Source organism: Talaromyces amestolkiae (assembly GCF_001896365.1).
Source record: "Talaromyces amestolkiae strain CIB chromosome Unknown scaffold20.1, whole genome shotgun sequence".
NCBI classification, from domain to species: domain Eukaryota; kingdom Fungi; phylum Ascomycota; class Eurotiomycetes; order Eurotiales; family Trichocomaceae; genus Talaromyces; species Talaromyces amestolkiae.
In genome coordinates this window covers 338,537-364,756 of record NW_024468056.1, presented here as the reverse complement: position 1 = coordinate 364,756, position 26,220 = coordinate 338,537, and the positions used below count along the sequence as shown (strand labels likewise).

The following is a 26,220-nucleotide window of genomic DNA, read 5'->3' as shown; positions in this document are numbered from 1 at the left end:
ATGTCTTGCCCTGTTAGACACATTGTTTGGTGATGGAAGGTTGATATTGTTTCCTCTTTCCTGAATATTTCTCAGCTTCAATCTCTGCACCTTTTTAATTTCGGAGGATTTGATATATCACACGTTCCTTTCGTTCAAGGTTGCCTTATTCAATTCTCCCTTCTGATTTCTATCTAGCTACCTAAGTAGCCTTGCTGCGCGACAAACAGCCTTTACGTGTGACTAGTCTGTCAACTGATATCTAAATATGTCATTGCCAGACCAATCAGTGGCCCTTGAGCTTGACACTATCCGCCATCAAGCAAATTATACGGATACAAGATACCTCCAAGCAGATTATCCGGCTAGACGGAATTCTGATCACTCAATGCCAGTTTCTGATTTGGAGGCTGTGCAAGACGAACGGTCGTTAGAAGAAACAGCAGATCAACCAGTGCCCATCTTGAGTCGTGAGAGAGTCTTCAGTAACTTCAGTAATGGACATCCACCCGAGAGGTCGCACTTATCTGGACTCGAGTAAGTTTTCACCCCAGGGCTCAATGTGTGATGGCTCTGACACATGCTTCAATAGTCGTAAATTAAAAAGTAGTCACATCTTCGTCTGTCTCCCGATGCTATGATTGCCAGAACGCGACTAATACGTGGACACTCGGCAGTTTCTCTCGGTAAGCACTTGCATCGGCTTGGGCTTCTACGTACGAACCGGCAACATGGACGGCCTGGGAGGGCCTGGCGCCGCAATCTATGCCTACGCCCTCCTCGGAATATTGTCATCCATGGTCCTGCACAATATAGCTACGATGTTACGTGTATGGCCAGTTGCGGGAGCACTTTTTCTTTATGTCAAACACTTCCTGGATGAAGAGATTGGTATTGTGATTACTGTCGTCTATTGGTAGGCTTTCAGCGCTCGATGATAAAAATAAAGTCATTTATACTTACATTTCCTTTAGGTTGACTTATTGCTTCTCCGCTGCGGCACTGGCATCAACTGTGGCCGATACTTTGGCTATTTTCAATCTGTCGAATGGACCTACGGCGGCGATTATGATAGTTGCTATTGCAATTCCGATTGCGCTGAATTCTCTGAGTTTGAATGTGAGAGGCACCCATGAAGATCGGTTACATTGCTACCTGGCTTTGCTAACACATGTGTAAAAGCAATTCCGAAACATCGAGATCGGCTTAGGTACATATAAGATTGTTGTTGCGCTTGTGGTCATTCTAGCTATGAATGTTATTAATTCAGGTATGCCTTAGTTAACACATCCCTTTTTTGTCAGCGGTTATCTAATTGATCACATCCGGCGACTGCAGAGCAAAGTTGGAGTAACAATGAAAGTGAGTGATGGCGTTTTTTTTTTGTATACACTTCTAACGCATGATCTCCTCAAGTACCAAAATCCGACACACATAATATAAGGGAGAATCATCTTCAAGAACGAGAAAGCCTCTTCCTCGGCGGTCGTCCTCATCAAGCAGCTGGATGGTTCGGTGGTTTCATGTACGTAAATCCTTCGAAGGATTCTGCTCAAGCTGACGGATTGTGATGATATTGAAGGTCTTCAATTTTCCTAGGATCATTTTCCCTTGTGGGCATCGAGGTTGTCGCGGTTGCTGCCCAGGAGACCGTGGTGTATCAACGGCGAACATCCGAATTGACATCTCAGACACGTTGGACGATAACAGATCAATTCTCGTGGCCTGCAAGATGGGTCCCAATCGTTATTTCCGTACTATACATATGGGGTACTTGGTCAGTCGCAGCGAACATTCCATCTGATGATCTACTGCAGTTCTATCCCACCGGCAACCTGACTGGATCTGCACTCGGTCCATGTCAAGCCTCAATATTTATCGATGCGTCTTGTCAAATCGGCAATGGACATGGGATGGCCAAAGCATTGACCATCCTACTCATGATCAGTTTAACCTTTACCGCAACCTCTGCGGTCTATGCTTCCTCAAGAACGTTATATGGTTTTGCTAGTGACATGATACAGAGTAGACAGGTTCAAGAGGGATCATTTCTCGGCAAGATCTTCGACTTTTGCGCCAGGACCAACAAATACAACGTTCCGCAAAATGCAGTATTTGTCTCTGCTTGGCTGATTTGGGTGCCTTTTCTCAAGTTCACAAATGCCGAAACCTTCGCTCAGGTGACCAGTCTGTTTACAGATATGGGATCCGTTTGCTGCATTCTGGTGTGGGCATGTGAAAGCTTTGCAGCAGCGAGACTTTATTACAGGTGAGCGATTTAGCATATGATTCTGACCAGCACTTTTAAGAGAGCGTATTGCTAAAAGAGCCTGTTTCATTTTGCGCTTAGTTACAAACGACACAGAACACAAGTAGAACTCGTGGGGGATGCCGCTGGCAGCGCGCCAATGCAGAGATATCTTCATGTAGAAGACAAAGGCTGGTATATCCGCAATATGCTCCTATCAGTATCTGCTGGTATTTTGTCTCTTCTCGTCGTTGTTCTCGGTGGGATCATGTATGTCTTGGAGACTAAAACTGCTCTTCAAGGCGCAGCCTCGTTTGGAGTGGTGAGTCACTGTCATGGTGCCAAGTTTCAAGATACCCGAAATTCTGACTACAATGCAGTTGTGCTTCTTTTTGGCATTGTATGCTATTCTGAAGCTGAATAGGGGTTTGAGAAGGGACGGCGTACTCCACGTCTGGAAATTGAATCCTCTGGACAAATCCTCAGACTTTCAGTCCAGACTGGACAGTTTGAACAGAGCTCGAGCCCGAGCCGGAGTTCTAGTTCAGCCAAGCAGCCATGATCCAGGAGTCAACCCATGACCTTAGAAAACCAAGCCGAGGAATATATCAAAGGTGATATCAATGACTCCTTAGCCTGGTTGTCCATTACAACATTGAAATAATCTCAGCACATTCGTTACACAAACTTGGGCTCAAATTTCGCATTCTATTCAGCGGAAAGTAATGCAATCTGCTTTATTCTTTCTCATCCAGAATAGTAGATATCCCCGTTGATTATTAGTCTAGATCAAACCTGTTTACAAGAAAACTCTGTACAGCCATTGTAATATCCAGGCGAATTATTGATAGCGCAGCTGGGAAGCCAATTGTCAGAATCAACCTCCTTTCCCCCTTAGCATCATTTCCAATGTAGAGACCGGCACCAAAGCCCCGATACTTGTATTTGGGTGCGTTATTTGCTGGGTATTTCAACTCTGTTTTTCTGTAGATATTTTCAGTCGACACCAAGTAAACTTTCAAATCTTTGTCTTTGAATCCCAGGACGACCCCAACTTTATCGTCTTCAGTGAGAAGAACCTTTTCAAGGTCGTACCGATGATCGTCCCATTCTCTGAACGCGAACGGTAAGCCAGCCCCGGACCTAACGATTGTCTTTTTATGGGAAATGGCGAGAAATCCAGGGCTGTGATTGAACGACACCATCGATGTCCAAAATTCATTATGAGATGTATCCTGCCGAAAATATTAGTTTGAGGACGACGTGGCTTGAGTTTGGGGTTCAATGTGCATACATCGTCGGTGTCAGTTCCGTGTCCTTGAGGAACCCATGATGTTCTGATATTCTGGAAATACCATGCGCTGTAAACTGTCGATGGCCCATCGTGCATCTCTGCCATTGCAACAAAGTTTTTGCTGTTTCTTGAGAAACAAATTGCCCGAACCCGGGTAACATTGTCAAGCTGCTGTTCAAACACATTCTCTGCTCTGAATCCTAACGATTCCCTGGACCCTCGTGATGCTCTTGATCCTCTTGATGTTCTCGATTCACTCGATATACTGGTATGATCGCTGGAGGGCCTAAGAAATGCAGAGTATACAATTTAGCATCATGACAGGCGGCATGTCTGACGCTGAAAAAGATTCCTTACCGGCTTTGTGGCTTTGGTAGATTGTCTCTTGAAACGATTTGAATTCTGTATTTATCTGTTTGACTCGTACCGCTTCTTGTACAAGTGACGATCCATCTTCCATTGGGAGATATTGCTAGCATGACCGTATTATTATGCTTTGCCCAGGGAATCTCAAAATCTTGGTAACGAGTGGGTGCGTCCGGGTCTCTCGGTACTTCATAAAGAACGATCTGGATCATTTAGCAATTGCCGAATCTCCTTTTGCAGCCGCAGACTTGGATTCTGTCTTACCTCTAGACTCGCTTGTTCAAACATAGGTAGCACCTTTCTGACGAGACAGACATGCGAAGAGGCGCAGGTTGCCATGTTTAGAGCGAACTGCTTTTCCCAACTTCCACGTTGTGCAACTACGGGCCTAACATTTTCTAGTCGTCCCCAGAAGTGTAGAGTGTCTGTGAAGAATATACCATATTTGTTCATGTCCTCATCATGCAAACAAACATACTCAGCATTTGCTGGAATGGTGCACGAGTCACACTTTTTAAGAGTCTCTTTGTGCTCATTCAGCGAGCTTGTTTGGACGGCCGTATGTAACTTGTTATATGCTTCCTTCAATTTCCCGCAAATCTCTTCCATCGTCTTACGATGATTATAGTCCGGCACAAGGATGTCCTCATGCAATATTTTTCCCAATTCTTTGGTCATTTCCGTCTCGTTTATATTGGCATTTTGAAGTGAGCCATCTTTCAAAATATTAATCCATTCGGATACAGCTTGTTTCAATTGACGACCGGGAGGCTCATAGAAAGTATCAATGGTGCTTTGCCGTAATCTCCTCCGAAGATCGATGACTTCTTGGGGGCCACGAGTTGTAAAAATAAGGACCAATAGCAAGATACAGCCGTAAGGCCACACGTCACTGTTTTTCTGGACGATTCCCTTTCCTAATCTAATCTCAGGTGCGCAATAGGTCGATTCATAACGGTGGCTTTGCGTCTCAATCGATGAGCTCATAAAAGCATGACCAAAGTCGGACACCTTGAAAACAAGTCCATTTTCGCGACTCGAATCTGGAAATATCAATATGTTCTCCGGTTTGATGTCACAATGCATCACCTGCACTTCCTTAAACTTTTGAGGTAGAGATATCTTTAACTTGGTTAGCCAAGCCAAAGCATCGGCTATATCAACCATGCAGTATATAATGTTTCGTCGCTTTGTAGGGATATCTCGATGTTCTTCTTTCTCCATAAACTCCTCGAGCGTCCCGAGCTCCGTCCACGGTAGGAGGAGCATGTGGTGTTCACCATAAACTAAACTTCCGTAGTTGACGAGAACGTTGATGTGTCCGCTGCGGCTGTTTCGAATCCGCGACAAGACGTCCCTCTCATTTGCAAAGTCGTCGATACTATCCGAGTTGAATAGTTTTACAGCCATCACCTGCGGCTGTGGTTCACATGTGACGTACAAACATCAGTTATACGATCAAGGTAGAGGAAGAGGAGCATCGCACGGGCAAAAGAAGAACTGTCAATGGCTTTTTCTAAGGGACAAACATAAGTACTTACGAGGAGGTTACGATTGTTGGTTTCTTTGTACTGAAAATAGCCAGGATCAACGGTCACTTCGAAAACCTCGCTTGTAGACCCTCTTCCTATCCGTGCTCCTACTTCTGGAAGCGGAAAGGGCAGTTGAAAGCTCCGCGGATATACCATGTCCTGTCCCTCCTTTATGATTTGCGTTACAGCTTCCATATTTCTTCAAAGCCGTATTCGCACCGATGAAGACCCAAGAGGAGCGTTATGCTTCTCTCACCCTTCCCAGAGGTAGAGTACTTAGAATGGTCGCACGAAAAGGAGAAAGGAGGGACAGTCAATGTAGCCGCGAGGCTCAAGTCGTTTTCCAAATGAGATTATCAACACGTGACAGCATAGCTGGACGGCTTTGCTGTGCTATTGGCCATTTTGTCCTAATCTTATCGGCAGCCACTGAGCAGAAAAGATGACCTCGACGGACAGCCTTGCAGGGTTGCGAAAAAGGATGACTCTTTGATACGGCGCGCGCGCGAACATCTGCTCACGGACTCAGACTAACCCTGAATCAGGCTGATTGGGAATCTGACCAGGTCTTATCCTCTGCGCCCAAAACTCCGACCCGATAATAATGCATTATTGACTAATCCTCCTTACATTTACAGTCCCTGTCAAAAGACTCGAGAGGTTATTTAGGGCTTTGACCCGATTAGCACTCTGTTGGCCTGAGGCCACGAGCGCTTATGCGTGACTCCCATGTTGGAGGTTTGACTCTTTTCCTGCCACTAAGAAGTACGGAATGAGCCTTCGAAAAATGCCAACATCAAATCGATCACAGAAGAAAAATAATCGAAAGTCCACTTCCAAAATAAGTAGATGTACATACAAGATGAACTGATGAGCGTCGGAAGTCAAGCGGGCGCCAAGACCAACGGCGGACCCATCCGCTTAGCAACCCCAGCCGTCCATCTCTCCCCTCAGACAACGTCACAACAGCTGGCGACCTGGCAGGCAGTCATCGACCACCACCTCCAGTCGTTATCCGACATATACCGGCGACTGCCTTTTTCTTCTGGCATCGAAAAAGTTGCTGCGACCGCGCCATCGCATCGGATACGATCAATCGGTGAGACAGCGCGTCAATCCGAGGGGACAGCCGTCACAATGGGCTTCGCTGGAGTCTACACTGCGGTCTACGACTACCAGCCGCAGGCCGAAGGCGAGCTGGAAATCCATGAAAACGACCTCCTCTATGTTCTCGACAAGGACGACGATGACTGGTGGAAGGCCAAAAAGAAGGCTGCTGATCCGGAGGACGAGGAACCAGTGGGACTGGTGCCGAATAACTACGTTCAAGAGGTAAGGGGTTGCTATCCATCCGTCACGGCGCTATCACGAACCACGCCATTCGATCGTATTTCAATCGCTCGGGGTTGATTTCACATGTGAAATGTGGAAATGAATACGAGAGAATTGCGGGTTTCCGAAATCTCCTACAATTGACGTTGTTCATATTAGGCTACCAGCACTGACCACTATCTCGAATAGGCACAACCCACCCACAAAGCCAAAGCGCTCTACGATTATACACGGCAAACAGACGAAGAAGTATCCTTTTCTGAAGACGCCGAATTATCCGTATATGATACTACCGACCCAGACTGGACGCTAGTTGGTTCTGGAACAGATTTCGGGTTTGCCCCAGCAAATTATATTCAACTACTTTCCGAGATTGCGCCGTCGCAAACAGCCGTAGCTCATGATGAGGCCGAACCGGAGCCTGAATCATATACGAGCCCCGAACCCGAACCGTCTCCGCCGCCATCGCTTCCTCAACGACCTATACATACCGAACCGGAGGAGTATCCATCGGCCGAGTCTAGCCCGGCTATACCGGACTCGAGCCCTGCAACGGCAATTGCTAGCATACTTCACAGACAACATGGATCTATGTCGTCTCACGATACTTCGCGCGCCATTCCTCCAGCACCGCAAGCGTTTGCGTCTCCCGAAGAAGAAGAGGAGGAACCCGCGCCCAGCCTTCCGACACGACCAATATCACAGCCAACTCCTCCTCGAGAAGTGCGACGATATGAAGAGGAGCCGGCCTCACCACCTCAACCTCCTCGCCCACAACACCTGCAAGTCAATTTGGCTCGGGATGACGATGCACGGGTCCAAGAATCACCGCCATACAGTCGCGTTGGATATTCGGCACCGTCGCCACATTCGCCTTCTGGGTATCGTCTGTACAATATCAACGAAATGATCTCGGTACTGGGCAAGCGAAAGAAGATGCCGACGACGTTGGGTCTCAATGTGCCGAAAGGTACAATATTTATATCAGCCGATAGCTCTGAGGATGACACCCAGCAGGAATGGACTGCAGATAAGCTCACGCACTATTCGATTGAAGGAAAACACGTCTTTATGGAGCTTGTCAAGCCGAGTAAAAGTGTCGACTTTCATGCCGGTTCTAAAGACACCGCGCACGAAATAGTGGCAGCATTGGGCGAGATTGCTGGTGCGTACAGGGCTGAAGGTCTGCGAGAGGTACTTGAAGCTGGACAAGGCGGTAGTGGAATTCAGAAGAAGGGACAGATGCTTTACGACTTTATGGCTCAGGGTGACGACGAGGTGACTGTCGCTAATGGAGATGAGGTGGTGATTCTGGACGACAGCAAATCCGATGAGTGGTGGATGGTTAGGCGTATCAAGAATGGCCGGGAAGGTGTAGTTCCTAGCAGCTATGTGGAAATTACCGGTCTCGTTGAAGCGTCAACCCCGGCTCCATCTGCTAGCAAATCCGCAGCAGTCGATAAGAACAGACACGAGGAAGAACGTCTAGCCAAAGAAGCTTCAAGAAAATCACGGGTTGAATTTACGGACAGCCCACGATCTGAGGTAGGTCCAGGAATGACCCTTCCTAAAAGGCATAGCAGTCTTTTCGCAACGGACCTTGGTAACAAAGAGTTGCAGCGTCATAAACGGGAAAAATCTGATAAGGCATCAAAACAAAGTAAGTCTAACCATGTGATTTGTTGACAGAGCTAATCGGATGATAGAACCAGATGCTTCGAAGACCAGAAACTGGACAGATAGATCGGGAACATTCAGTGTTGAAGCCCAGTTCCTCGGCCTTCACGATGGCAAGATTCATCTTCACAAGATGAATGGCATCAAAATTGCTGTTCCAACGGCTAAGATGTCTGTCGAAGATTTGGAATATGTTGAGAAAGTTACTGGTGAATCCTTGGATGAAGACAAGCCTCTTTCTGATATTCGACGTCGCAGCATGCAGGCAAAGAAGGAAGAAAAGGAGAAAGCCGAAAAAGAGAAGGATAAGAACGGCGTCCATGTCCCAGAATATGACTGGTTTGACTTTTTCCTCAAAGCTGGCGTCGGTCCACATCAATGTGAACGCTACGCACAGAATTTTTCAAAAGATTCAATGGACGAAGCTATTCTGCCCGATATTACTCCCGAGACTCTTCGTACTTTGGGCTTAAAGGAAGGCGATATCCTCCGTGTGATGCGATACTTGGATACAATGTTCAACCGAACTGGGTCTAAATCTCGTCTGCGAAATGTCAGTTTTGGTGGCGAGGAAGTCATTAACGGCGAGACTGGTCTGTTTTCTGGAGCTGGCGGTGCCCTTAAAAATAACACATCTCGCAAAGGCCGTCCAGCTCCTGCTGTGCAGACAGGCGATGTCGTGGACCCAAAAGCCTTTGAAGTCAAAGACGGCAAAGAAGCTGCCGAGAAAGCAGAGCCAACTCCCGCACGTCAAGCCACGCCTCCCGCTGAAAAGCCGGTCCAGCGTGGATTCGACGATGATGCTTGGGACGTCAAACGACCAAAGGGATCGCCTGCACCCGCTGCTGCGCCTGCCGCCGCCCCGGTTCCTACACCTGCTGCTGCACCTGTAGAGCCACCGAAGCCAGCACCTCCAACTGGTGCACTGGCTGATCTATCGCTACTTCAAGCGCCATTGCAACCAACACCAGCACCTCAGCCGACTCCACCTGTATCAGTTCCTGCTACCGCCGTTCCACCTCCGGCTGTGTCTCTTCCTCCTATGCAACCTCAACAAACTGCAACTCCATCATACCCTCAAACTGCGGCGCCCCAACAGCCCCAAGCGACAGGGGCCAATCCAGGCTTCTTTCAACAGTTGGGACCTCTACAACCACAACAAACGGCTGTTCCGAATCAGCCTCAAGGAATGGGCTTTTCTTTGCAACCCCGACAGCGGCCTGTCCCTCCACAGACTATGAATCAGAACTCGCTGCTTCCGCCACCCCCTCAGCGACCCTTGTCCGCACCTCAGGACTTTCAGCAAAGTCCTTTTGCCGCTCCTCCTCTGCAGCCTCAGTTAACTGGAATTCCTCGCAACGCACCACAGTTGGCACCCACCGGTCAGAGCTTAGCGGAGCTCAACCAGCAACGATTCCAGTCACAACAATATGGTCAACTGCAGCCTCAGTTGACGGCATTCCCCCAACAACAGCCACAGTTCCAGAATGGTCTCATGCCACAGCCGACGGGTTTCCAGCCGCAATCGCAATTTGGCTTCCAGCAGCAACAACAGCAATTCGCGGGCATGGCGTCGCAGCCAACCGGCTTTGGCGGGTTCTCACCACCACCGCAACAACCCATGGCAACTGGAATCAACGGTATGCTTCCGCCTGCCTTACAGCCTCAACAAACGGCGGTCAATGGGTTTGGCACAAGCATCAGCCCTCCCCCTCCACCTATACCACCTATCCCTCAGATGCCAACAGCCGCGCCATTGCAACCCCAGAAGACCGGACCTGCGCCACCTGTTCGATTTGGAGTCAAGCATGACGCCAAGAAACTTACACCACAGCCCACGGGGATGCGTGCCAACCTCGCACAAGCCAGTATGTTTTCCTCCATCATTTGTTTGTCTAACCGCAGCTAACTTGTTACAGCCCCTTCCAACCCGTTTGGTTTCTAAGTCTTTGCTCTTCTGGACAGTATATATATATATCACTTTTGCCCTGTAATTTTTTGTGTCTATCTGCTTGAATTGATGTTGTTAGATGGTGTTATGGCTGTCAGCCTCTGTTTGCTCAATTCAGTCATACTTTTTTTTTTCTTTAACTTGGACACGAACCTTTGGTCTTTCAGGTCTTTACACTTGCTATGAGTCAATGCAACGAGGTTTTCTCCTAGCGTCTAGCGTCTAGCATCTGATTTCATCTCGTGTCATTCGTGTTCAGCGGTTCTAGAATGATGTTTGCCCGGTTGATGACTCGTTTCCACCCTAGTGAGCTCCGTTGTATTATTTTTCACCCATTCTTTTGAGTCTTTACTCGCTTTCTTCATTTTAGCCTAATGCATGTTTTTCTTCCGTTCTCCTTGCTAATACATCATCTTGACTCTCAAAACAACAACTCGTCGTTTTCCCGTCCATTATATTCCGCAAAAGATACTTTCGCCCTTTCTCGCTACCCCTTTGAATTTAGGTCTCTATTTGATGTATATAACTTCTGGGATAAATGGTATATAGTAATTACTCACAGCCTCCCTATTCCGCAGAGATAAATTCTCTAGCTCAGTGGGCCGCATATACAACATTATAAAAGTCGTACTGTCGTGCTCGGAGTTTATCCCAAAATGGTTTCAACTACGCAGTGTCTTGGATAACTACTCCTGGCATCTGACAATAATGTTATGCATTTTCAAAAATTCGATTCCGTTCCCGTCGGACTCGGGACATGGCTCCCTTTTCGAGTTTTGATAAACCCTGTTGCCTCAGCGGTCGAGTCTAGAGGCTAGTTACGTGCGTAGGCGATGATGAAACCACGCACGGATGATCGTCTACTGTGTATGGTGCAAAGTCCAGATGGAGTCGCATTCGATTCAAGGAACGAATGAGCCGAGGCGTAGTAATACGCTACCGCCTATAGGATAACACGTACAGTCAACCCTGGGTATAAGATCCCCAGATATAAGCGCAACGTCGATATACGTGAATATAGAGAAATATACATTTTTTGTATGGCACTCGATATAGAGCACCACCTGGGTTGTTGCACATATTTGGGCCGTCTGGATTAGGTGCTTACATCCAAGGTTGACTTGTATTACTCGGGCATCGGCACTCGTCTGTCGGTTTTCGGAGGGCCCGCTCACGGCCCGCTTTGCTTCTTTAGTGATTAGCAGCATTAGCCTAGTGTGGTATATCCCCCGCAATGAATCATAAATACAGTACCCTCGTGCGCACAGACCATTACCTGCAACATTCGAGGAGATGCTGATACAATTGTACATGCGTAGTAGGGATTACAACTACCAGGATCAGTAGGATGTAGACCGGGTGGCATCGTTAAAGTGTGGCTTGCATGTCGATTTCAGTCTCGACGGATAAACGGCTCATAGATACTACACATAGTGCTGAAGATTTATGAAGCCTCTGGAGTCAAATCGTCATAGCATCAACTTACCATGCATACGCACGTAACCAATACTAACCATTCTCGGAGGTTACAGAAACATGGAAAAGCTTCCGGCTTGCATGTGGGTCAGCTGTACGTGGTACGCAGTGCATGCTTATTTATACTCCCGCCCTTCTTCATCTGATCTTTTTCATCTACACAAATGTACCTACATAGGTATACACTACACACAACAGGCACACGATACATAACGACAGCATGGCTATTCCTCTCTGGCAACTCGTTCTCGGCTTCCTCGCCACTTCTGTCGTATACTCACTCCTCTCCTCGATCTACCTCCGCATCCAGCACCGCCGCAAAGCAGCCGCCCAAGGATGCCAACCCCCTAAAAAGGTTTCCGGTGGCTTTTTAAATCTCGGATACAACAACTACAAAACCATCATCGAATACTCCTCTCAATACAAATCACTGGATCTAATCGACAAATGGGTCCGCGAGAATGGATATACATTCCAACAAGTCGTCCTGGGCACAAAGGCTCTCGTGACCGCTGAACCGGAAAACATCAAAGCCATGCTCGCCACGCAATTTAATGATTTCGGTCTAGGTCTGAGACGGAAAGCGTTTGGTCCGTTTTTGGGCGATGGCATTTTCACGCTGGATGGTGCGGGATGGTCGCATTCGCGCGCGATGTTACGGCCGCAGTTTTCGCGCGATCAGGTCGCTGATGTGGGCATGTTGGGCGATCATGTTGATCAGTTGATTGCGCTGATGCCGGCTGATGGAACGCCGTTTGACATTCAGGAATATTTCTTCAAGATGACACTCGATACCGCGACGGAATTTTTGTTTGGCGAGTCGACGAATTGCTTGCTCGAAAACAATAAAACCCCAAGCGGAAAGTCGTCGGCATTGTCGACTGTTGGTGGCGAGGAAGGGTTTGCGTATGCGTTCAACAAGTCTCAGGATTATGTGGTGAAGAGGGTTCGAGCACAGGATTTTTACTGGCTGGTCACCTCTGCGGAGTCTCGTCGCGACTGCAAGAACGTGCACAATGTGGTTGATTACTACGTTGACGCAGCTTTGGCGAGGTACAACCATGCCGGCGGCGATCAGGAGAAGTTTATTGATAGCGCGAACTCGGACCGATATGTTTTCCTAGATGCGATGGTCAGGGAAACGCAGGACCGAAGGGCTTTGAGAGACCAGATGTTGAATATCTTGCTGGCAGGTCGGGACACGACAGCCAGTCTGTTGAGTTCGTCGTTTTACTATCTCGCCCGCTACCCGCGTGTATGGCAGCGACTTCGCGAGGAGATTGTCGCGACATTCCCACCCAGCGAATCCGCGGACTCGATCACAATCGCTCGCCTGCGCGAAGTTCGCTACTTGAAACATTTCCTCAACGAGGTTTTGCGTCTTCTGCCACCGGTGCCCACAAATGGCCGATTCGCTGTAAAGGATACTACGTTGCCCGTTGGTGGCGGTGTAGATGGAAAATCGCCTGTGTTTGTCCCCAAGGGCACAAAATGTCTCTATAATGTTACCGTGATGCATCGACGAAAGGATCTCTGGGGCCAGGACGCGGAAGAGTTCAGGCCTGAGCGATGGGAGGAGAATGGGCGGCATGGATGGGAGTATTTGCCGTTTAACGGTGGGCCTAGAATTTGTCTCGGCCGTGAGTTCCCCTCTCTCTATCTCTATTGAATACCGAATATGTGCTAATTGGAGTAGAGCAATATGCATTGACGGAAGCAAGCTACGTTCTTGTCAGACTGTTGCAGCGGTTTGACCATATCAGTAATGCGCAGCCGGAGATTACGAGTCCTTGCATGAAACTGTCTTTGACCGCGTATCATGCGCGCGGTGTGAAGGTTGGCTTGTTTGCTAATGAGTAACGAGAGCTTATGACTGTTGATTCGATGTACATATAAGGGTTTAGGAGTTAAATGATATCCCACTTCATCAAACAAGCTCATCGAATACAAATACAGGCATTTAGAACAGGCACCTACTCCGTTGGCCTATACGAAACAACCTTCCCAAACGTATCTGCCATCCCCCATATCCCCCTCCTTAAACACTCCAGCTGCACAATCTGCGCATGGTCCACAAACAGATTAACATCAACCCCAAACTCCCTCACATACCAATTATAAACTTTCGGATCTGCGGCCTCAAACATGACTCGCTCCATGGGTAACTCCTTCATGATCGTGCTGACTACATCCGTCCTCCACGCTTTTACATTTTCGGTGATTCCCTCGGATTCGATCATTAGCCTTTCGACGCCAGCGTCCAGGAATTGCCGGCCGAGGTTTATGAGTTTTCCGGGGTCAGAGGTGCCGATTGCAGAGAGTTCGGAGGCGGATGTGTCGCCGCCAGCACCGAATTGGATCCCTAGTTCGGGTTTGGCGATTAGGTTGTGCGAGTGCACGGTATCGATGAGGCGGAGCCAGTCTGAGGAGGGGAAGGAGAGAAAGCCAGAGGAGAGTTCGATCACGTCGAATCTAATTCTTGTTAGTATAGATATTGTTGATTGGGGGAAGATTGGGGGAAAGGGAAGGAGAGAGAACCCGAGATCTTTGCATTTGAGGAGGTATTTTTCGAAGATGGACCCTGTATCCGCGTGAGTGAGGAGGTGTTCTGCCCATCCGCCCTGTTCTAATCAGTATGTCTTTCACATATACATCTCTGGATGGTAGCAGCATACAGTGGAGACGTATACGCCATGCTCATGTGCAAGGTCCATTAATTCTCGGAGCTGTTTTTCGGGGAAGAGCGAGAATGAGCCTTCATGCGTTAGAAATTTTTCGAGTCTGAGTGTGCTAGTAGTGGATGTTACCTCCCGCGAACTTGAGACCATCTACATGTGCGCCCATTCTATCTATATCAGTACATGCTCTTTTGAAAAGGGGGTTCAAACTCACGTCTCGAGTACATCAGCCAGATACCGCTTTCCCATAACCTGTCCCCCATCATGAGCCTCACCGCATACAGCAACTCAGGGATAGAAAGATGCAAAAGGGAAGGCAATACACTGTAATAAGGCCCCCGAATCTCCGTAACACCCTTCATCCGCGGCTTCTTGGGCCGCGGATTCGAACGCGCAAACCCGAAGCCATTCTGCTTGTCTTGCAGGAGAATTGTAGGGTTCTGTTTAGACTCTGGAGCTTGAGTGTGGGGAGGTGTTGAGAGTTGTCGTGTTGTTGCTATTGCTGGTCTCACGCTCGGCGGTGTAAGAGATGGGATTGCTCTGAGTATGGCCGTTGAACGTGGACGGAGTGAGGGCAACATTTTGTAGTTATATGATATTTCTCAGATTATTTCAATGGTTTCAGATAGAAAGAGTCATGTGTGTCAATTATATCATCCGGATTATGGTATATGAAATACGATCTTCTTTTCTTATGGTGTTTAGTAGCTACACACAATACACAAATCTGATGTAGGGTTGACGTCAAAGTGATGAATGTTGCTATATGCTGTCTGCGGTGTTTAGGAAAATATCCGGTGAATTCCATGCAATCATCTTCTAGATTTCCAACTCTGATAAGATATTCATACCATAGCTGCGATTCTTGATAGTTCATTCGTCTTCATCCGTGATTGATCGTTGTTGTTAGGGCATGATAGATGACGTCATGTCACGTGTATCAACTGGATAGGGCGACGCGACGCCGTAGATAATCGAGCCCGGTCAGGATTGACAAGTTAGGAAAAATACAAAGGAAAAAACTAGAAGGCTTAGGAGGGAAGAAATGAGTAAGCAGGCAGGGTCAGTGAGGACGTTTGAACGCGAATTGTTGTTATTGATTAGCGATCGTCTTTTTATACAACTATAACATGTTGATGGTGCCAAACTAGAGACAGCTATTTGCCTATTTAGGCAGGTTGTATTCGCACCTCATCCTCTTCACAGCTCGTTGTCCAGGAAATGCAATATGTACATGTAACACAGCAACAAAACTCGCTAATACGTTATCAATAATGCAATCAAAAATTACGAAATAACTTCTTCACGCCTTCCAGTTTCCGGTGCCTGCTAGATTGTGACGATTGCGACGAAGTCTTAGAACCGACGCTCTTGTGTGTTCGCGTCTTTGACAAAGATGGGGTCGTCTCTGACTTCATCGTTGACTTTGACGTCAACTTCGATGTTATTGACGACTTCGACGACTCGTGAGCACGTCGTGTCTTGCGATGGCTAGACGGTTCGTTCTCCTTCTCGCGCCAGCCGTTTAATGCTTGTACGGCAGACTCGGTATCCGCATGTTCTGGTCCCAGGGTATCAATGCGAAGCTGAATACAGTCTCCCATCATTTTAAAAGCTTCTTCGTATCGGCCCATGTCGTACCATGTAAATGCCAGATTGTGCATATTCATCAACGTATCTGGATGATCAACCCCAATCACCTTCCGACTCAGCTCCAACAATCGCGCCTCAAGTTCTTCAGCCTCTTCGAGCCGACCCTGTTCCCAGTATAGTGATGCGAGATTGAACAGACTATTCAGTGTATCTGGATGCTCCTCGCCCAGTACCCTCGTGCTGATTTCTACCACTTCCATCTCGAGCTCTTCGGCCTCCTTCCATCGGCGCTGTTTCGAGTATATCAATGTCAAGTGGTGCATACTGTCCAAAGTGTTTCGGTGCTCCGGTCCTAACTCTTTCATGCTGGTTTCCAGGATCTTTAGTTCTAACTTTTCTGCCTTCTTCCATCGTCCTTGTTTGCGATATGTCGATGCGAGGTGCCCCATGGCAACTAATGTAAGAACATCCGCCGAACCATACTTGGCTTCTTGGATATCCACGACAGTACGTAGCAGTCCTTCCGCTTCGTTATACCGCCCATCTTTATGCAGACACCGCCCGATTCTTTGAAGAAGACTAGCGTATGTCTTTCGGGTAGCTACGCCCTCGCCTTCTTTAATAAGGTAGAGAGCATGAGGCATATATAGTCGCCACAGAGGCCGATTGGTATACTGACTGTTAGGAAAGACATCGTCCAAACGATGCGCTGCTTTTTTAAGCCACGGCCGCAGCAACTCATGCTGTCTCAACCAATTGCGAGTGGCAAGATGGACAAGTCGATGTAAACTGAACGAACGATCCTTTTGTGTTGTGATGAAAGAATACGCACTAAGCAAACCAAGTGCGTCCGTCTGCCTTTTGAGAGACGACGCTGGAAGGAGGAGCGATCGCGGGATATTGCGAGGATTAATACAAGCCATGAACGACAGATATTCTATCGCCAACGAATCTCGTCGCTGAATATGTTGAAAAGAGATTAACCATGTCATCGCGACTGGGTTTTGGATTTCCAGATATCGTCCTTCACTTTCGAAGTTCTCACTCAAAAGTTCTACGACATCTTGTTCTTGCTCCTGCAACAGGGCCAAATAGTCAGACAGCTGAATACCAGTATTGTTGATGTATGTGGCTGCCTGGTTGATGGCAAGTGGCAGGAAAGTAAGCTGTTTGAGCAGGGTCGTCGTGACATCAAGATCATCCAGAAGGTCTTTTTGAATGAGTGATTTCCGAAGAACTTCCGTCGCCGTATCTACATCCATTTCCGTGATGGAAAAAACATTGGATGGCGCTAATCTTATTGCAAGTTGGCGGTTCCTGGTGGTAAACAGAACCCGGCCTTGGTCACTGTCTGGAATTAGATCCTTCAATTCAGTTGGGGTGTCATCCTCAGATAACCACATATCAGGATCATCTGCATTATCGTATATGATAAGCCACTTGCCCATCTCTCGACGACCCAGGTGTGATCGTACTCTTGACTTGACGTTTGCCGGGTCGACATCTTTCAGGTCCAATTCTTGGGCAATACTCATATACGCCTGTTCAATGCTGGAATCACTCACCGCCGAGATCCAGAATACTGAACAGTCGGGATCTTTATCTCGTACCCTGTAAGCCAGCTCGAGTGCGACTTGAGTCTTGCCCATGCCACCTAATCCGACAACAGAAAACTTCTTCGGTCCGTCTTCTCTGAAAACAAAATCTTCCAGCTTCTTGATAACCTCACCACGGCCTGTAAACTTTAGATTTCGCTGAAACGGGACCATCCATGATTGATTCTCGGATTCAACTGGAGCAGGACGGCTGCTGGTGGGCACAACTGACAACAGGTGCTTTGTATATGCAGCAGCAGTTAAGGACGCATAGCCCTGCCACTTTTTGTGCTTATGGGAATCGCAGTAGTCGCAGATTCCACGAATTACCAAGCACGGAAGTTGGTCCATCAGCCCAGCAGCTTCCATCTCAAAGCATAGGATATCAAGCTCTTGAGCAATGAGATCGCGTTTATGTGCGTCTTTCATGACACCGTTTCCCGATGCAATCAGTCCGTAGTGAGTGCGCACATCGTCATTTGGTCGAGGGGCGCGTTTCACCAGCTGATTTTGATTACACGATAAGCACTCTGTGTTGTTGCCGTCGAAAGTCTCGTGCAGATAATTCGGCTTAAAAAGCCAGTCGTGCTCTGGTCGAGAGAATTTCTTCCTCATCTCTTCTTTTCCCTCAAGCACATCTGCTACAATATTGGTGATTGTCTCCCCCTCAAGCAAATGATCGCTCTCAATCTGTGCCATGGCATTCAACAGAATCACCGGCGGCTTGTTCAATGTACCGGCTCGTTCAAAGCGTGCGTTATTGGTAGCTTTGCCGTAGTCGTACTGTACCACACCGCCAAATGCGGCGGTTGGTTTGCTAACCACCACATCACCAAGCCGGACATCGGCAGCGCTGCTTGGAACCCCACCACCAATACCGACCATGAGAGCAAACTGGAGGCATGGGAAGGTCGCCCGCATTTCTGCCAGAACGGTAGCGGCAGATGTCGTCCCGTATACGCCGTATGGAAGGCACGAAAGAACCACCGCATGTCCACTGATGCTTCCGAGGGTGTACACGTTGTGGTCGTTCGAGGACTGCGATAAGGCTGGATGGGTTTCATCTAGCATGGCCTTGGCAGCCGCCATCTCCAACGGCAGAGCACAGATCCATGCGATCGAGTAGTCATTGTGAGAGTATGACTTCATTTTGATATATTCATTTCCTCACTGTGAACAATGGGATTGTTAATTTTCATCTCTGCAGAAAGGATTTCATGTCTGCAGAAGGTGAAGAAAGACGTTATCTGTTCAGGTGCGAGCGGAAGCCCAAGGTGAAGGAGACTAGCCGCTAGGCGCTGAGGCTGTGAAAGTCAACAAGGCGACTGAGCCAACCATTTTAGCAAGGCGGACTCGAGGGAATAATACACCACGTAGCTGGTGTAATGCCATCTTTGATGATCAATTGAAGCGATAGAGCAGTCCCATATGTCTGTTAAAGAGAGAATGAAGTATGGGAGCTCCGTTTATGCTCTTTGTTTGGTTGAGCGTGGGTCTGCCATATAATTTGACTCATGTGATTGGCTGCCAGATCAATATAGGATTGAAGCTGGCTGGCGCTAAGCTCACAACAGTAAAGCGTGTCAACTTTGTTGTGATTGGATGATTCCATCTGATTGTCTCAGTGAATGATTAAATCAAATACTTAGTTTTGTACAGAAGTTGGATCAAGCAAACTAGTTTTTACCTTGGTTATGTTATATGTATTATAAGTGAGTGAGCACTTAACGAATTTTGCGGTGAAGCAGCGGAAATCACACCCCGACAGCAATTACTTTGGTATACGTGAAACATGTCCATTCATCATTTCAGCATGTTTTCGAGTCCACTACCTAGATGCTATGCACTTTCGCGCCTCTGATGGTAGGATGCAGTACGTACGGTTAGTGCTACGCAATGAGCTAGGAAAAGCCGAATGATTCGGAGTTCGGAACGGCGACTCAGAAATATGGGGAAACGAGATAAGGTTACGAGGCCAAGGAACCATGGCCCCCTTGATCAGATAACTCACATGGACTACGTACGTACGTTCAGCTCAACTTACTTACTCTCTGTGGACTCGGAGATGGCCACTTCCGTCTCATGGTACGTAAGTGAAATGGAGGATACTCAATACCCGGAGTACCGAAACAGGTTTGCTCAAGGACGGTCCACATCCGATCCGAATTATGGGTAAGTTGTGCTTGACAAAGCTGATTCGTAATGCTGGTGCATGTCTTTAAGTGTGAAAACAAGATGGGTCGCAGCAGGGCCATTGCAAGGTCTTCCGCTGACTTCCGGATTGGTATTACGTGGATCAATCAGTCGAACACCGAGTCGGGTTTTCAACTCGTCCTAGATTGTTCTTTGTGCAGTCTTGTAGCTTGTTGCCTGGTCACACAAATGATGTGTAGTCCGATTTCGTGAAGATAATGACGATGCAAAACACCCTTTCAAGGTCCAGGTGGCTTGTGTTTGGATAAGTTTGAGTTGCAACAATGAAATTGGTCCTATCTTATCTCCGCGACTCGATTGTCCACTTGATAAATTCCCGGAGCATTATTGGTATGCACCAAGCTTAGTTGCTGTTGAATGATCTACTGCTTTGAAAGCCTTTAGTCAGGCGCTCTTAACGTCAGCGAATCAACAACCAGCACAAACTCGGATCAGAATGAGATGCAGACCTAGAATTGTGAATAATGCCGACGGCCAAGAAATAAAACATGTGCTCCATTGCCCAAAGCGGTATTGAGCCCGTTTTCTAGAGCAATCATAGCTCATTCTTCGGAGACGAGCCAGTAGCATCAATATTCCGGAACGCACTATTTCTCATATTCCAACTTGCCGAGCAATATTTAGTGTAGTGCCTGTTTTTTGCCCGTTCAGTCTGCATGATTTCTTCTGTTGCTGGACTCCTCATTACGCAACTCCCTGCCTCGCTACCCAGCAGAAAACAAGGACTTTCACGTTATCACACTCGTGGCAGCTGGACCAAGCTTGCTTTCAGGCATGTTCTCATTTCCAGTTCCTCGTATTGTCGCGGGGTTCGGTGATGAGGTAAGTAGCTGGTGTAATGTACGTCTATAACTCGGTACCAGTAGTAGATATGTAGCAAAAGTCGCGGCTTTTCTAGTCATGCAAATCAGATTTGCCCCCCGTCTGATTTGCAAGCCTGGACTGGAACCTTTCGGATCCATTCCTATTGATCTCTCCTGTTGACCTTTGTTTGCATTTATCCTTGACTTCCCGTCATACAAATGTTTCTTTGTTGTAGCAAGCAAGACGAAAGAATCTTTGCCGCGTTTGGTCTAAGGTATTCTTCATCATGGGTGTTGGAGCTGTGCTTGAGCCTCTGACCGTCATCGTACTCCTCTTCGGAGGCACGTGGATCAATCGTCGGAACTCAAACAGACCTGGCAGACTCGCTGCACGCGCGCAATACTTTCTATCCTCTGATTCGATTTCCGACTCGGGTGCTAACGAAGAAACCGGCCTCCGGTACGCTGCAGACAAATATGCCAGTGAAGAATCAAGACCATCGTCGCCTTCATTACTGCATCATAATGAAGAGCCATGGAGAACACGCACCATCGCGATCGGTTCTTATAAGCTTGAGGTCTACACACCCAACACAGCAACGTTCCGAAATCGCATTTTGAGTCGTTTGCTGTATCGACTGCCATTCTTGGTGGAATGTTGGTATTGGGCGTTAGTCTATTGGGTAAGCAAAGTCTATGAAGCGATTGAGAAGTGGAATGATACTGATCGAACTCTATTCAGACATATCAGCTTGGGCGCGCTTTTACCGCTGTGACTCTCAAAGATGACACCGTCGACGTCGCAAGGGACCACGCTCTGCAACTCGTTCGAATCGAGAAAGCGCTGGGAATATTTGTCGAGACTGATATTCAAAAGTTCTTCTTGAACAGGCCCATGCTGATGAATTTGACGAATTGGATCTATTCATTCATTCATATCCCGGGCACCATCGCCTTCTTAGTATGGCTATTCTACTACACCACGACACAGAACTCGCTGGATGACTCTAGGTACAGTCCTGTCGCCCATAGACTTGATGGATCTCCGGCGGGTCCCTCTTTATATACTGCTCGTAGACGTACACTGGCAGTATGCAACCTTTGCGCTTTCATCGTCTTCACGCTATGGCCGTGCATGCCTCCTCGTCTGTTGAGTGATGAGAACGTTGCCAGCAGTGTCGGTGATTTGGCAAGAAGCTATGGATTCGTTGACACTGTTCACGGTGACAAAGGCGCTGGAAGCGTTTGGACCGAGAATCGGTTCTGCAATCAATATGGTAAGAGCATCCCGATAACAATTGCTAAGTCCAATTTTCAAATTCACTGACAATAGCAGCTGCAATGCCGTCCCTGCATTTTGGGTATTCCTTCATGATAGGATTGACCATCATGACAATACCCCTACCCTGTCATCATAGACATTCGGGGTCTGTTCGATTGCCGTTTTCCCCCAATCGCATCAGCTTACGGTTCGCTCTTCCATCATGGCGTCGTATGCTTTGTGTTGCTATGGGCGCGGCATATCCCTTGACAATCCTAGCTGCCATTATCGCCACCGCTAACCACTTCATCCTGGATGCCGTGGCCGGTGCATTCGTCTGCTTCTTTGGATGGTGGGCTAACTCGATCTTGTTGAATCTGTTGCCTATTGAGGATTATTTTCTCTGGGTATTGCGAATTCATAAGCCGGAGCGACAAATCGTAGACGTGAATGAGGAATGGAACCCGCAAGACGAAACTAAGGTCGCGTCACATGCGTCTCTCATGCCATGACAGCGCTCTGTCGCGCGGCTGTCATCTCAAATGCCGACTGTTTCAACGATGGAAACCCCGACAAGATGAAAGCAGATGCTTGTCGAGGATACAAACACAGCTTTGGCTTGATACGAATCGCAGGCTAATTGCAATTGTTGTCTTTTCTAATCAATATTCCCTATCATGAAGATGCGGTCTTTGCCTAAGCCTCTGGTGTGTATTCTCGAAGTTTTAGTCTGAGAGAGTCTAATTGAGCAAAATAATGACAATGAAAGAAGGCTTTTTGTAAAAGTGATGAGAGGACGAAGGTGCGGTCGTAGAAGATAAATGCGGGTGCCTGCCTGCCGTTTGTAGTATCCCTATCCAGTCGCCCCTTTCCAGTCTCAGCCAAGCCAAGCATGTGATGATTCGTTCAACCAAATCATAAGAATAGCCTCTTTCATTGTGTTCTGTTGAAGTATTGGTCTGTCCTCCATTGTTTCTCTGCTGCCAGAAGCCTTATGTAACCCCACGCCCAACCGACTGTGTCTCTCAGTTGCAGAGCAATAGCACGAATCAGCGCGATTCGATAGACAATGCTATCTACGGACGAGTCAATGCTACCTTGATTCCTGCGCGGTTTGTCTCGCTCCTAGATTTTTCGACAACATCGATGCCACTCGCTTCCTTTTCAACGTGACCCTGCACTATTCTACTCAATCGATCGATTCGCTCTAAAATTGTTACTCCCGTGAACATACTGGATTCCGGACTTAAGGAAGGCGCGTGGACCACGGCGAATTCCTTCACAAGACTTGCTTCTGGTTGTCCAGGGTGGAGAGAGTGCAAGTTCAGTGCTTGATTTGATTGTGCTCAGCAACAGTATCACCAACTTATACATATGTAGATCGAATATTCACGGAGTACAAAGAGTCGTTCGTTGTCGGAAGTCGTGCGGATAAACCGTTTGGGCTGGACGCTAAGACAGCTTTGCTTTTGCGGATTTCTCCACATACGCGTTGCGCTTGCGGCTTCTCGACTCCCGCCACAGTCACCTTGCGCGACCTTCCTCCACCTACCTCACCTTGCCAGCAACACGCCCTCTCATCTACCGGACGTCGCACATCTCATCTCTCTATTAATATCACGCAATTGTAATACACTCTGACTCCAAATCCGTGGCCCCGACAACTGCGCATCATGTCTGAAGAGTCTCCAGCCACCCCTGCTGTCGCCGCCGACGCTGGAGATTCGCGCGCTGCGGCAGCTGAATCCAAGCTGGAATCGACCACAATCGAATCTGCTCAGAAACAAGATGATGGCAAACAATCCGAAACTGAACAGAAGGAAAAGCCTTCAGGTTTGTTGCACCAATGGTCGGGAGGCAATTGTCACGTAGCTAACTTACTTTGTCAACAGAAACTGCGGAGAAGCCAGAGGACACAGAAGCAGCAGCGACCGCTGCAGAACCGGTGGAACTGAACCGCGGCGATGAAGAGGCAGGTTCGACAGAAGCGCCAGAAGTCAACGGCGTCTCTACACCCAAATCATCGAGTGCAAAGCGCAAGTCTGTGGGCGGACCGTCTTCAACAAAGAAGCTAAACAAGAAAAAGTCGTCGCAACGTATCACACATCTGGACGCTGCTCCCGGAGAATACTACCTTGCGCGACTGAAGAGCTTTCCTCCTTGGCCTTCGATCATCTGTGACGAGGAGATGCTTCCACTAAGCTTGCTCAACACTCGCCCGGTAACGACCAAGCAAGCCGATGGCACATACAAGGAAGCATATGCTGATGGAGGAAGACGGGCGTACGACCGGACTTTCCCGATCATGTTTTTGGAGACAAACGAGTTGTAAGTTGGCACTGACGAAAATTTGTCATTTGTAGGTGATGGCTAACAAATCAATTTGTACAGTGCGTGGATTCCTAATACCGACCTCAGCCCACTAGACCCAGAGCAATGCAAAGAAGTCAGTGAAAAGGGAAAGCAAAAGCAATTGATTGCTGCATACAAGGTCGCCGCCGAAGGCCACGATCTTCAATACTTCAAGAGCCTGCTCGCTGATCATCAACGAGCCATCCAACAAGAGGCCGAAGAACGTGAAGCTGCCGCGGCAGAGAAAGCAGCTTTGAAAGCTGAGAAGGAAGCTGCGAAGGAAGCTGCGAAGGAAGCCGCCAAAGAGCAAAAGAAGAAAAAACGCAAGAGCGTTGCAGCTGAGACCGAGGACGTAGAAATGGCTGATGCAGAGGAGGGAGACAAAAAGGCCAAGCCCAAGAAGCGCAAGAAGGAAGCTGGAAGCGACGTCGAAGACGAAAAGGTAAGAATACTATCATTTATGTTGTGTTTTTCATGTAGATCGAAGCTAACATCTACTATCTACAGCCTGCCAAAACTCCCAAGACGACAACTAAGCTCAAATTGAGCACACCCAAAGATCCGAATGCCGCCGAGAAGCCAAAGACGACCAAGGCGAAGAAAGCTGCAGAGAAGTCTAGCGAGGAGATCGTGGCCCCCCCGAAAGAGAAGACTCCGCAAATCGATCCCCAGGAAGCCAAAGCCAACAAACAGAGGAAAGGTATGTCTTGCCAAATGATACACTCATAAATACCATGCATTTGCTGACTTGTGTCTGTCAGTTCTCTTCCTTCGTCACAAATTGCAGAAGGGTTTCTTGCAACGCGACCAAGCGCCGAAAGAAGAAGAGATGGAGCAAATGACAAAGTATTTGTCTGAGTTGGAGGCATTCGGTGAAATCGAGGTGTCTATCATCCGCGAAACGAAGATCAACAAAGTTTTGAGAGGTATCATCAAACTGCCCTCGATTCCAAAGGAGGAACAGTACAAATTCAGAGAGCGATGCGTCGATGTACTACAAGCATGGAAAACCCTTCTCGATTCGGATATCCCAACTCCTGCTGGCCCTGCTGATAAGGAGGTCAAGCCTGAGACGAATGGCGTGACTGAAGAAGCTACTTCAGCTGAGGCTAAAGTTGACGATTCTGAGAGCAAGGTCATCGAGCCTGAACCGAGCGAAGCTCCTGAGGACCATACAATGGTCGATGCTGAGCCCCAAGTTCCAAAAGACAAGCCAGAAGCGCCTGAAGAGCCTGCTGAAAAAGAAACAGCAACGCAGGAGGCAGCTGATGATGCCCCCAAGGTTGCGGAAGAGTCGTCCGCTTGATTTATTATTCTATAATGTCGGTTTCTTTCTGGTGGTGCCTGCTTTCAACTTTTCATTGTCGATGGTTCTTACAATTATGACTTGGTGTTTACTTTCTTGTTGTATTGTGTTTGTATTCCGAGGTGAGATTCCTAAATTGTGTTCTATTTTCATTATTCATTCTTCTAGTATCTTCCTGGTACCATTCCAGAAAAGCCTTCGAGTCTCCTTCGGTTGTGTATCAAAATCTGCGCGTTCTTGTAGTGTGGGTTCAACACCACATTGCAGTATTTCTACATCTTGCGTGATGAGGTCCATCAGTCTTTCATACTTCAAGTTGAGTCATGTCAAGTTCACGATCATGCAAGAACTTGACTATATCCTTAGCATATAATAATAGCTTCAATGTCTGTTCTGCTCTACACTTGGTGGTGATGAGCTTGTCTCTGTTCTTTCTATTCTTGAAATTAGTTGCGTGCGACTTTAGTTGGGAGGATACGGAAGAAGTAATGAATAGCATACTTCATCCGTGCATTAGAGACTCAAGCTCGGCACAATATGAACGCCCGTGTATTAATTACCGT

At 47.7% G+C, this 26,220-nt stretch overlaps 8 protein-coding genes across 8 annotated transcripts; 5 read left to right on the top strand and 3 right to left on the bottom strand.

The window, feature by feature from the left end:
* Positions 1-710: 710 nt before the first annotated feature.
* On the top strand, positions 711-2,808 carry BHQ10_008693 (uncharacterized protein; the record flags this gene model as incomplete). The annotated part of the gene is made up of 8 exons (XM_040881526.1): positions 711-895; positions 954-1,098; positions 1,162-1,249; positions 1,318-1,341; positions 1,396-1,504; positions 1,562-2,248; positions 2,330-2,549; positions 2,608-2,808. 8 exons carry the CDS (start codon positions 711-713, stop codon positions 2,806-2,808), a joined length of 1,659 nt encoding a protein of 552 aa, XP_040737195.1.
* A 1,268-nt stretch (positions 2,809-4,076) lies between these two features.
* Positions 4,077-5,297, bottom strand: BHQ10_008692 (uncharacterized protein; the record flags this gene model as incomplete). The annotated part of the gene is made up of 1 exon (XM_040881525.1): positions 4,077-5,297. One exon carries the CDS (start codon positions 5,295-5,297, stop codon positions 4,077-4,079), a length of 1,221 nt encoding a protein of 406 aa, XP_040737194.1.
* Positions 5,298-6,268: 971 nt separating this feature from the next.
* Positions 6,269-10,373, top strand: BHQ10_008691 (uncharacterized protein; the record flags this gene model as incomplete). Its single annotated transcript, XM_040881524.1, has 4 exons — positions 6,269-6,751; positions 6,941-8,411; positions 8,458-10,296; positions 10,348-10,373. The coding sequence occupies 4 exons, from the start codon at positions 6,269-6,271 to the stop codon at positions 10,371-10,373; spliced, it is 3,819 nt and encodes a 1,272-aa protein (XP_040737193.1).
* Positions 10,374-12,075: 1,702 nt separating this feature from the next.
* BHQ10_008690 (uncharacterized protein) lies at positions 12,076-13,715 on the top strand (the record flags this gene model as incomplete). The annotated part of the gene is made up of 2 exons (XM_040881523.1): positions 12,076-13,495; positions 13,552-13,715. The coding sequence occupies 2 exons, from the start codon at positions 12,076-12,078 to the stop codon at positions 13,713-13,715; spliced, it is 1,584 nt and encodes a 527-aa protein (XP_040737192.1).
* Positions 13,716-13,828: 113 nt separating this feature from the next.
* Positions 13,829-15,114, bottom strand: BHQ10_008689 (uncharacterized protein; the record flags this gene model as incomplete). The annotated part of the gene is made up of 3 exons (XM_040881521.1): positions 13,829-14,476; positions 14,531-14,610; positions 14,748-15,114. The coding sequence occupies 3 exons, from the start codon at positions 15,112-15,114 to the stop codon at positions 13,829-13,831; spliced, it is 1,095 nt and encodes a 364-aa protein (XP_040737191.1).
* Positions 15,115-15,813: 699 nt separating this feature from the next.
* Positions 15,814-18,870, bottom strand: BHQ10_008688 (uncharacterized protein; the record flags this gene model as incomplete). Its single annotated transcript, XM_040881520.1, has 1 exon — positions 15,814-18,870. One exon carries the CDS (start codon positions 18,868-18,870, stop codon positions 15,814-15,816), a length of 3,057 nt encoding a protein of 1,018 aa, XP_040737190.1.
* A 2,155-nt stretch (positions 18,871-21,025) lies between these two features.
* Positions 21,026-22,511, top strand: BHQ10_008687 (uncharacterized protein; the record flags this gene model as incomplete). Its single annotated transcript, XM_040881519.1, has 4 exons — positions 21,026-21,421; positions 21,481-22,015; positions 22,075-22,099; positions 22,157-22,511. The coding sequence occupies 4 exons, from the start codon at positions 21,026-21,028 to the stop codon at positions 22,509-22,511; spliced, it is 1,311 nt and encodes a 436-aa protein (XP_040737189.1).
* Positions 22,512-23,672: 1,161 nt separating this feature from the next.
* Positions 23,673-25,657, top strand: BHQ10_008686 (uncharacterized protein; the record flags this gene model as incomplete). The annotated part of the gene is made up of 5 exons (XM_040881518.1): positions 23,673-23,832; positions 23,892-24,327; positions 24,391-24,793; positions 24,859-25,051; positions 25,113-25,657. The coding sequence occupies 5 exons, from the start codon at positions 23,673-23,675 to the stop codon at positions 25,655-25,657; spliced, it is 1,737 nt and encodes a 578-aa protein (XP_040737188.1).
* Between the last annotated feature and the right edge of the window lie 563 nt (positions 25,658-26,220).